We start from the raw sequence: 12,541 nt of genomic DNA on the forward strand, positions 1-12,541 counted from the left end.
ATACAGATGCACCTGACAGGCATGGATGCTGAATCTGAGCCATAGGTTGCGGATGCTGGAGGAAGTTAAGGTTTTAATTGCTAGTGCCCTCTGATGATGATATCTTAGTTATTACTGGTCCAAACTTCACCAAAATTGCATGGATGATGCGTCTTATGATACAAATGCACCTGATGGGCTTGAATGCTGAATCTGAGCCATAGGTTTCGGATGCTGGATGAGGTTTAGTTTTTTGGAACAGGTCACATGTTTTATAGATGATAGCTTGCATAGTTGATTTAACTTTATTATAAATTAAATGCAGAGGTTGCTTCAGAAGCAGAGCCTGATCTCCATTATCAACATAACATATTATAAAAAAGTTATACGATACGATATGATATTATATCAATTTATTTGATATTTTATGATATGATTATGTATCATGATATTGTTATGTATAGTATTGTATATTATGATACAATATTGTATAATATTATATTGTATTTTTAATTTATTATTTTATCACATGATACAATTACATAAGATATTGCTAAATATTATATTGTATCCTATGATACAATATTGAATATTCTATAATATTGTATCATACAATATTGTATAATATGATATTGGTTTCAGTTATATAGAATTATATCACATGAAATTGTATTATATGATATTGTAATATATAATATTGTATCATACGATATTGTATGATATGATATTGGTTTATATGATATATTATCATGTCACATGAAATTGTATTATATAATATTGTAATATATTTTATTGTGTCATATGATGCAATATGTATAATATAATAATGTATTTTATAATATTTTACCATATCACATAATATTGTATCATTTGATAAGATACAATGTTGGAATCAAATTATATTGTATTATATGATATAATATCATATAATGTATCAAATATGTTTCAGTGTCATTCAATACAATATCATTCTATATTATACAATATAATATCATGTTTCAGTGTTATGATGTATTATGTAATATGATATTGTAATATGATACTATATTGTATTATATTTTATGATATTGTATTATGTGATCAAATACAATAAGGTATAACACAATACAATGTCATATCATACGTTACAATATCAAATCTCATTATTGTTTATTACGGTATTTTATTAATTATATGATATATATTATATTAGAAATATGACATGATGCAATATTTAATTTTATATCATAATTGTATTGATTAACATATTAACATATGATTATCATAAAAAAATTTATCAGATGATATACGATATTTTGTCAAAACAGAATCCATGAATATCCAAGATCATAAAGTATGATTTTCATATAAAATGATAAAGGTGGTCTTATGAAGGTGATGTCTCATAAGGGTGATGCTCCGTCTCGGTGAGCTTAGTAATCTATGATTACCTATGTTTGGAGGACCTTTTTACCTCCTTGGAGAAAAAGAGTTGTAGATATTTAGATAAACTACAGCAAAATATATATCAAATATATGAATTTCTTTTTTCTGATCTCAGCAGCCTATTAAGGGGAATTAACACTCAGTTCTTTTTTGGGGGACCTTGTTTACCTCCTTAGGAAAAAGAGTTGTAGGTATTTAAGTAAACTGACAATTGAGTTTATATTTATTGTTAATTAGAGCAAAATACATATCAAATATATGACTCTCTTTTTTCTGATCTCAGCGGTCATTTTTAGCTCACCGAGCTGAAAGCTCAAGTGAGCTATTCTGATCACATTTTGTCTGTCGTCCGTCTGTCTGTCTGTCTGTCCGTCCGTCTGTCCGTCTGTCCGTCTGTCCGTCTGTCCGTCTGTCTGTAAACTTTTCACATTTTCAACATCTTCTCAAGAACCACTGGGCCAATTTCAACCAAACTTGGCACAAAGCATCCTTAGCCTAAGGGGATTTCAATTTGTGAAAATTAAGGATCACGCCCTTTTGCAAAGGGAGATAATTAGGAATTTATGAAAATTTTCGAGAAATTTTCAAAAATCTTCTTCTCATGAACCATAAGACCAGGAAAGCTGAAACTTGTGTGGAAGCATCATCAGGTAGTGTAGATTCTAATTTGTGAAAATCATGACCCCCGGGGGTAGGGTGGGGCCACAATGGGGGGTCGAAGTTTTATATAGGAATATACAGAGTAAATCTTTGAAAATCTTCTTCTCATGAACCATAAGACCAGGAAAGCTGAAACTTGTGTGGAAGCATCATCAGGTAGTGTAGATTCTAATTTGTGAAAATCATGACCCGCTCGGGGTAGGGTGGGGCCACAATGGGGGGTCGAAATTTAACATAGGAATATATAGAGTAAATCTTTAAAAATCTTCTTTTCATGAACCATAAGACCAGGAAAGCTGAAACTTGTGTGGAAGCATCATCAGGTAGTGTAGATTCTAATTTGTGAAAATCATGACCCCCGGGGGTAGGGTGGGGCCACAATGGGGGGTCGAAGTTTTATATAGGAATATACAGAGTAAATCTTTGAAAATCTTCTTCTCATGAACCATAAGACCAGGAAAGCTGAAACTTGTGTGGAAGCATCATCAGGTAGTGTAGATTCTAATTTGTGAAAATCATGACCCCCGAGGGTAGGGTGGGGCCACAATGGGGGGTCGAAATTCAACATAGGAATATATAGAGTAAATCTTTAAAAATCTTCTTCTCATGAACCATAAGACCAGGAAAGCTGAAACTTGTGTGGAAGCATCATCAGGTAGTGTAGATTCTAATTTGTGAAAATCATGACCCCCGGGGGTAGGGTGGGGCCACAATGGGGGGTCGAAGTTTTACATAGGAATATACAGAGTAAATCTTTGAAAATCTTCTTCTCATGAACCATAAGACCAGGAAAGCTGAAACTTGTGTGGAAGCATCCTCAGGTAGTGTAGATTCTAATTTGTGAAAATCATGACCCCCGAGGGTAGGGTGGGGCCACAATGGAGGGTCGAAATTTAACATAGGAATATATAGAGTAAATCTTTAAAAATCTTCTTCTCATGAACCATAAGACCAGTAAAGCTGAAACTTGTATGGAAGCATCCTCAGGTAGTGTAGATTCAAAGTTGTGAAAATCATGACCCCCGGGGGTAGGATGGGGCCACAATGGGGGGTCGAAGTTTTACATAGGAATATACAGAGTAAATCTTTAAAAATCTTCTTCTCATGAACCATAAGACCAGGAAAGCTGAAACTTGTGTGGAAGCATCCTCAGGTAGTGTAAATTCTAATTTGTGAAAATCATGACCCGCTCGGGGTAGGGTGGGGCCATAATGGGGGGTCGAAGTTTAACATAGGAATATATAGAGTAAATCTTTAAAAATCTTCTTCTCAAAAACTAATCAGCAAGGAAAACTGAAACTTGTGTGAAAGCATCCTCAGGTAGTGTACATACAAACTTGTGAAAATCATGACCCCCGGGGGTAGGGTGGGGCCACAATGGGGTGTCGAAGTTTTACATAGGAATATATAGAGTAAATCTTTAAAAATCTTCCTCTGAGAAACTAATCAGCCAGTAAAGCTGAAACTTATGTGGAAGCATCCTCAGGTAGTGTAGATTCAAAGTTGTGAAAATCATGACCCCCGGGGGTAGGGTGGGGCCACAATGGGGTGTCGAATTTTAAAATAGGAATATATAAAGTAAATCTTTAAAAATCTTCGTTTCAGAAACTAATCAGCCAGGAAAGCTGAAACTTGTGTGGAAGCATCCTCAGTTAGTATAAATTCATAGTTGTGAAAATCATGACCCCCAGGGGTAGGATGGGGCCACAATGGGGGGTCAAAGTTTAACAAAGGAATATATATGGTAAATCTTTAAAAATCTTCTTCTCAGAAACTAATCAACCAGATGATTCTTTATAATTGTTAAGACTTTGGCCCCAGGACAATTCTTTGGCCTCACAAGAAGGTTCAGAGTTTATGTACGTTTATATCCCATATATAAACAATTGTTAAGGATCTTTTTGAGAACTGCAATACTCAACATATGATATGACTATAAAATCGTCCTGTTAGAAAAGGGACTAATGATTATAAACATAAGAATATCCAGGGGAAAATGGATTTTATTTATACAGGATCAACATGTATTATTGTACATTGTCCAGATAGTTTGTATTATGACTCCATTAAGCTGATTTTATCATACCTATTGTTCCTCAGGTGAGCGATGTGGCCCATGGGCCTCTTGTTGTGCATCTGATAACAAATATGGACTTGTATGTATGTATTAAATTCAACATTATTTTAATTGTCTTATCATTTAGCATTGTTTAGATATAGATGATTTTCCTTAAAAAAACAATTATCATCTTCAAAGCATAACTTAATCTTATTCTTGGTAGCAATATTTGATTGATTGACAGATTAAAGGAGAAATTATTTTGAAAACAGATAAAAATACAGAGAGAGAGAGTGTCTGAGAGAGAGAGAGAGAGAGAGAGAGAGAGAGAGAGAGAGTTAGAGTTTTGCAGATTAATTAAAAAAACCACACAAACTTTTTGCAGCATTTTATTGTATTTATTTGAAAAAGAGGAAAAAATTACAATTAGTAATTAGTAGGCAGATTCGAACTCATGATCTGCGGTTCAGAAGCCGTATACTTTAACCACTGAGCTACGACGATATACAACCCAATCGAACGATATAAACAGTTTAACAAAACATTTAAATCGCCATCTTGTGAGGTAGTGTCTTAAAAAGTATAAGTCTGGGTGTAGTGAGGTAACTTAACAAAAACAAGGCTTCTGATTACAAACAGACTCTGATTGATCTGGAGATGATATTTATCTTATTTCATTACCGTAATATATCTACATGTATTCACTATTTACTTAAAAATGAATATCCCACTGACTGGTTTTCCTAGCTTTATAAAAAAAGCTAACCTTGTTGTGTTTTCTTTTGCAGGGATAGCCAAGTCTTACACAGAGGATCCACAGTCTCAGGAGGTTCCATTGGGAGGGGTGGCCAGGTTCCACTGTGAGATCCAGTCCACCCCTCCTCCTTTTTACTTGTGGCAAAAAGAGGATCGGAAACAAATTCGAGAAGGGCCAAGGTAAAAACTTTTTCTTTTTATTGCTGCAACAATGAAATTCTTAATTAGCACCTCTCTTTAGTAGAATATATTTATTTCGTCAGTTCATTCTTCAAATTTATCGAGAGTTTGCCTGAATATTTTGACGTGATGATTTTTTGATATATTAAAACATGTGAAGTATTCTTAGCCTAATTTTTCAATAAAATTTTTTTAATTGCTAAGAAAATTGATGGTAGAACTATCCACCATTGTGATAGTTCAGTACTGGAAGTGATTAAGCTTACATCATCTAAGTACTTTGATTTTGAATTGGTATACATTGAAGAAATTGATTTTGTTTTCCTATCAATTTTCCTGGGTTTATTGATTGAACAATTTGGTCTGTACAGAGTACTGGGTTATTAAGATGTCATAATGAACAGGTTTTCTATTATTGATTCATTGTCAACAGTTCACCGTGGGGATTTTTTTTTTCATTTAAAGACCTGTGAATCAAAATCAAACCAAACCAAAAAAAAATAAAATAAAAAAATACATAAAATGTTTTCCCTTCCACTCATTTTTACTGGAAGGTCATAAGAAATGTAGGACTACGAGGTTTTGGAAATGTGTACCGTACAATAGGATTCATGGAAGTGGGTCAGGGATATATACTGAAGATTGGCAAATATTTACAATAGTTTTAATTTCACTACGTTTGCGATTTATCGTTTTCCCACAAAATAAAACCCATTGTAAATATAACCATCTTATACTTTGATCAACTGGTTTTCTTGGGGCTTGAAATTAAAACCATCGCAATTGGTACCTTTTGAGTATTCGTGAAATTTTAATGTCGTGGAATTAAAACAACTCGCAATATATACCGGTACATTAGATAAATGTGATGTTTGTTTTACATTAATCATACAACTTGCAGAAAAGTACTGTAGTCAACTGTAATTTATTTCTCTTTAGTGCTGAAATTTACTTTGTTAATTACTGAATTATAACTCAACTGAGATGAAGGGAGCCTTTCTTTCTCTGTGTTTTATTTTTAATTTAAAATTTTGAAGTTTTTCTTCATTAATAATTATTGTTCCAATTTCAACCAAATTTGGCTCTCAACATCCTTGGATGAAGAGCTCTAATATTTATGGTCGTATTCCTATCCAAAAGGAGATAATTAATGAAAGGCATATACAATATTTCTATAAATAAAGTATGGTGATAAGTAAAAATTTATCTCTCCAAGACAACTTGGTAGAATATTTTGTGATGACATTTGGATTTATATATTACAGTAGTAGTTAAAGACGATTCTTAGCCTTTTTAAATTGAAAATTAAAAAATTTCAACCAAGAAAACAGAAAATATGAAACTCAAAACAAGGCTTTGTAACAGAGAATCAACTTTATTAGAATATTAAAAAAGTCTAACTTAGAAAATTTTTTTCTTCTTCAAGAACTACTATGCTCCAGAACAGCATTTATCAACTTTTTTTTTCGCCAACAAATTTAGAAAAATGATGTTGTGTGAAAAGATTTTCTTTTCCAGGAAATTGCTGAACATATGTAATGTGTAACTGATGGTTTCAGGCCTGGAGTGAAAGGTCAAGGCGAATGTCATTAAATGAAAATGAAAAACAGAAAAGGTTATGGAAATTGGGACTCTCAATTATAAGATATGAGTCCAGATTACTTTTTTTCCCAAACCATTGTATGATTTTATTCTAATTAGTTTTTTCCCCCCTGCTATCTCTATTATGAGCATAAAAAATTAGTGTCAACCTTACAAAGCATTACATTGATTTTCGTTTTTTTTTCCCTCTGCTATCTCTATTATTAGCATTGTGTCAACCTTACAAAACATTGATTATTTTGTTCCCCCGAGTTCCCTCTGCAATGTCATCTAGGCAAATTAGGTCATATCAAATGATGCTGATCTGTAGTATGCTGTAGATTTCTTATTTTACCCGAGTACTTAATTTCACGATTTAAATGTTTTGCCTCAAATCCTCAGAATATAAAGTTGCAAACACTGATTTTTACCATAGTTTCATGTAGTTTAAATCTATCCAAAAAATGATGAGATTTTAAAATCCACCAAATATGCTTCTTGCAATTTTATGCGGAAATTAATTCCTTGCTTTTAATTTGGAATCTAATTAGTGAGTATAGGTTAACATGCATGCATGGTTTATAAGTATGTGGCTGTTTTTTTCTTTTTCTTTTTTTGCAAATGACCAGCTGAAAACCAAGCTGCAACGATTTGATTTGTTAAAAACAAAATATGACACATCTTTATTCAATGTATAAAAGTGTGCTTAAGTCAAAATGAATTATTTCATTACTATTACTACGATTCATTGAATCTCCAATTACATGTAATTTTTGAAATAAAAAAAAAATATGCATAATTATATATATTATAAAAGTTTAAAGTTGCAGCAATTTTAAAGCAATGCATGTGTTTTGTTGTTAGATATGTTACTGGAGGCATAAGGTTTAAAGTCTTTGATAAACAATTAAACAAAAGAACAAGTTAGCTGCCATTTAATCTACAGAGGCCATCAAAAGGGGAGGTGTTTTGTATAGGGGGCTCATGATGTATTGAAATCTAAATGGCCCTCGGTTATCGGGAAATCTCATCTTTGTGGTGGGTTTTTCCAGAGAATCGGTTCAGGTTCAATAACAACCCTGTTTGTCTCCTCATGGGTAAAATTGTAACACAGGAAAGTGATGCTGTAAAAGACAGGGATTTGTTGGGGATTTGGGGTGGGGGGGGGGGGGGGGGTGGTTGTTATAAAAAATCATTCACCAGATAATTTCTGTGTACTGTGCAGATTTAGAGTTGTTGACAGATGTTAAGAGATTAATATTAAGAGCAGTGAATTCTTTACTAATCTGATCGAAATCTTTTGCCTGGTGTGAAAGTATCATTTAATTCAATTTAATACAGATATCTTTTTTGTCAACAGCTAGATGAAACATGTTATCAGATTTTGGTTTAAAAATCTTTTGCCAACAGATGGAACATTTAGCTGATTGATTTAAAAAAAATAAAATGTTTTTGTTTTAATTTTGTTAAACTATGTACTTTTTCCTTTTTTTGAGCTGAAAATTATTGTTCTTTTGGTTATGTAATTTTGTAACGGCCTCAAACATCCCATGAATTTAAATAGAAAGAACCGTCGTAAAGCCATGATCATTGACCATCATTCCTTTACGAAACTCCTAAATTTAAAGGCGACTTAAAGCGAACATTGCGCAGCAATATTTGCTGAAATTATGTGCATTTCAATTATAGAGTTTCATTTCTTTTGGTACATTTGCGTGGCCACAAAAGCAGAGCTCCATAGAGTTGAAGACTGTAGAAACTTGATGAACCTTAGTGAAATATATGTTACAGTACCTAGTGTAACATGCTGGATTAAAGGATCCAGGTCTTACGACGGATGATGACAAGGAGCTGCCGTGTGTACGGGGCCATTAGCAACTTCCTGTGAGGAACCAGTCAGTTTTATTAAAAAACTGATTTTCTTTGCAGCATAAAAAAAGGAAAAGGAGATCGAGTGCAGTGTAAAAAAATAAGAGAAAAAGAAATCAATATTGTTTGGTAATACATGTACATTGAGATGTGAATTATTGAAAATGAGGTTAAAAAGGGGAATGGGGTGGGTGTTACCCCGATGCACTGGAGAGAAATTATTTCAGGTGAATGAAGGTGTTGTGGAATCTCCTATTGACAGGTGTAAAAGAAATAGGTGTGCATTTTTTGATTGACAGTTGTGCATTAGGGCTTTTACCTGGAGCCATATACAGCTTGTGTGTTTGACCCGTTTTCAATACATTTTAATAACACAATTCTCAAACTGACTGGGTACTGATATTGTGTAATAATGTATACGGGGGAGAGAGAGAGAGAGAGAGAGAGAGAGAGAGAGAGAGAGAGAGAGAGAGAGAGAGAGAGAGAGAGTATACATTAGTAATCAAGCTCTGCTCCAGATATTTGTACCGATGACACAGATTTTGTTCAGAATCTATTGATTTCTCTCTCACATTTGGTGACCTTAAGTATTCCCCTATTATTGGCTTTTGCCTTTTCATTATGACAACAATGTTCATTTTTATTTCATAACTAAAAGATTTTTTTCCACCTTAATGAAAAGAATTTTGTAATTCTAAATGATCAGGAAAAAAAAATACATTTAGTTATTTGCAGAATTAAGAGCTGTAGACCAGTCACTTTTTACAAAAGTTATTTCCCTTTGCCACCATCTTTGGGGAAAACACCCATAGATTTCTTACAGCAGCCTATGTAGTTTAGAGGTTTGAAACTTTGTCATTTTTGTTGTGTATTTTGACTGCCCTAGATTGGGGCAACCCACACTTCACAGGAATAAATCAAATTCAATGAGATTTCATCTTAGGAAGGGGAAATTTTGGTTTTTTTTCCCTTTGACCTTTAGGTTGAAACCAGAAAGGGAAACAACTTTTGCAAAGTGTGGATTGGACTACTGTTAATGAAGAAATCGGTGTTGATAAGTAAACAATCTTATTAATAATTACATGGTTATAATCTGTTATAATCAGTGTTGACTTTATAGGTCGTACTTGGTATTTTTTGCCCTCCTTCAACCTACTGACAGATAAAACATGAATTTTTTTCTTCGTAAAAAAATCTATTTATCAACTTAATCATGCAAAGTTTACCTTCCTAATGTTGCAAAGTTCAAACACGAAATTGGAAGTGGACAAACACAGATGGGATTTTTCTGTGAGAAAGCCAATTTCTGCCAATTTGAAAGTCAAATTCTGCGATCATTGACTTGTTTTAGATCTTCTTTCTTCCTATGATTGAAATATTCAGGCAAACATAGTTCTATTTCGAACATTCTATCGGAGCCATCATTTTACGACACGTTGAAACATTTTCTATTTTAAGCATCTGGATGTGTTTTCTAATTTTAGACACAATGATGCGTTTTCTTCTCATTTAAGACAAATTGATGTATTTTTATTTTTAACACATTAATGAGTTTTCTTGATTCAAACAAATAGATGTGTTTCTATTTCTAGACATAATGTTCAGACACAATATTATAACTTCATTTTATATATGTATTTTCTCACTGCAGTTTCTATTTTCTATATTTATATGCATTTTTTTTTTATAAAACAGTAATGTATTTTCTATACTTATATATTCTCTATTTTTAAAGATAAACACATTTTCAATTTTTATGTGCAATTTCTATTGGAGATTTTTGTTTCTAAACACGTTGACAAATTTTTCATAATTTTTAGATACAATGACCCATTTTCTATTTTCAGACACAATGACCCATTTTCTATTTTCAGACACAATGACCCATTTTCTATTTTCAGACACAATGATTTACCCATTTTCTATTTTCAGATACATCATCCTCCCATCAGGGACACTACAGCTCCTTGACGTGAGGCAGGAGGATGCGGGGGACTACCGGTGCTCGGCCACGGGGGGAGAACTCCACAAGCTCCCAGACCAGGTGGACAGCCTGCCCTGGAAGCGCAGCAATGCAGCCACTCTCAGGGTCATTTCAGGTGGGTCAAGGTCAAAAGGATAAAAGCTTTATACTCATATTAACTGAAATGGTGATAGTTTATAGAAAAACTGTTTAATGATATAATGGTAGCTCAGAGGAGAAGTTTGGGTCAAGGTCATTACGTCAAGGATATATAAGGTCAAGGTTAAAAAGATAAATGTTTGATATTCTGGTCAAGGTAAAAAGAAAATGAAAATGTGATACACAAGGTTAAAAGGATAAAAGCTTGATACAGAGGTTAAAGTTCAGACAATGAGAATAGTGAACAGTGATGTGGAAGTAAACACAGTTATTGATGGTCCTCCTATCTATTCACAGCCTCAGGAAGAAGGGAGGTCACTTTTGTGGCCGTCCCAGCCCAAAATACCTCAGTAGAGAAAGGGAAGTCGGTGATATTGGAGTGTCTGGCGGATGGGAATCCCCGCCCACACATCACATGGTACAGGAAAGGTCAGTATACTTCAGAGATAAACAGCAAGTTGAAAAGTTCGATGGGATATGAACTTGGTTGGCCATGTGATCAAATCCTGTGTAGACCAAAGGGCTTCTCAGAAGATTTGATCTCGTACCAACCAAGATCATATCCCACTGAACTTTTGAACATTGCTGTTTATATGTACGTTTACATACGAAAACGGTAAATTGTTCAGAATTACTGAAATAACAGTGTTTTTATGTTGACAATAATGCAACTGTGTGATGATAATTGTGACGTCATTAAAAATATCACAAAAAAATTGAACGTTTTCGTTATTCTTTAGGTTCTTAATATAAGAATATAGATATATGTGTTTGGACAGTCTCATTGAGTGAGGTGTAAAGGAGGTTCTTAATATAAGAATATAGATATATGTGTTTAGACAGTCTCGTTGAGTGAGGTGTGAAGGGTAGGAGAAACCTGTTCTTTTATGTGATACAAGTTAAGGAGATGGGTTTGTTTACAGATAAGAAACCACTACCGCATTCGAAGATGGTGGGTGGCAACCTGAGGCTGATCAACGTCGACATGGATGACGCGGGGGTATATGTGTGCGGCGTCAACGGCACCATCTCTGGCAGAATGCCAGAAACGTTACTCACCGTCACAAGTAAGTGGGCTCTTTGGATATTCTGTTGATTGTCGATATCTAGACCTGATAATGTGGATATGGTAGGAGAGAGTGCCTGTTGAAATATTTGGAATGTTGGAATTTTTTTGGGGAAAATTTTCACATTCATATCAGCATACTAATAGAAGAACAAGAATAATATCAATAAAAGGATAAATTATTTAATTTTTTGTACTGTTTTCAATATTTGATCTATTCTCCCCCATTTTCATTATGTCTTGAGATTTATCACTGTCCATTACAGCAAAACCAGTTATTTTGAAAAAACCATTCAACCATAAATATCCCAAGACCAGAACGTCACGGTTTGCCTGCGAGTTCGCAGGGATGCCGCAGCCGAAGGTCACATGGTACTTCAACGGTCAGCAAATCAAAAATGAGGGGAGATACAAGGTAAACACAGTTCTCCAGAACTGCTAGCATACTGTGGAATCATTAGAGTTGTGGTGGCTCAATTTTTGCGGTATTCGTTGGTAGCCCAACTCCATCCTCCATAAAACCAAATTTTGAAAATTTTCTTACTAAAAATGAAAATCCATGCATCCATGAAATTATATCCCAACGAATAAAAACCTCACAATCCAAGAAAATTGGCCCCCCAAAATTTCAATGATTCCAAAGTATTGTTATCATACTATGGGGAGGTTTTTTTTCCCTCAAGCATTAAAAAGATATTTATTGCATGAAAAGTAAGATTGATACTATAAAGGGGTTGTCTTTATGATTATTCCAGATACAATAAAAAGGTTGTCTTTAGGATTATTCCAGATACAATAAAAAGGTTGTCTTTAGGATTATTCCAGATACAATAAAAAGGTTGTC

At 33.8% G+C, this 12,541-nt stretch overlaps 1 protein-coding gene across 1 annotated transcript in view; it reads left to right on the plus strand.

The window, feature by feature from the left end:
* The window catches only part of LOC105348250 (protogenin B), a 48,556-nt gene that overhangs the window by 18,672 nt on the left and 17,343 nt on the right, over nt 1–12,541 (plus strand). The window contains exons 3-7 of the mRNA XM_011457591.4: nt 4,912–5,059; nt 10,442–10,608; nt 10,929–11,060; nt 11,555–11,698; nt 11,964–12,112. Of these exons, the coding sequence (XP_011455893.3) occupies nt 4,912–5,059; nt 10,442–10,608; nt 10,929–11,060; nt 11,555–11,698; nt 11,964–12,112 (740 nt within the window). The remainder of the gene's footprint in view (nt 1–4,911; nt 5,060–10,441; nt 10,609–10,928; nt 11,061–11,554; nt 11,699–11,963; nt 12,113–12,541) is intronic.

Source organism: Magallana gigas, chromosome 1 (assembly GCF_963853765.1).
Source record: "Magallana gigas chromosome 1, xbMagGiga1.1, whole genome shotgun sequence".
Lineage (NCBI taxonomy): Eukaryota > Metazoa > Mollusca > Bivalvia > Ostreida > Ostreidae > Magallana > Magallana gigas.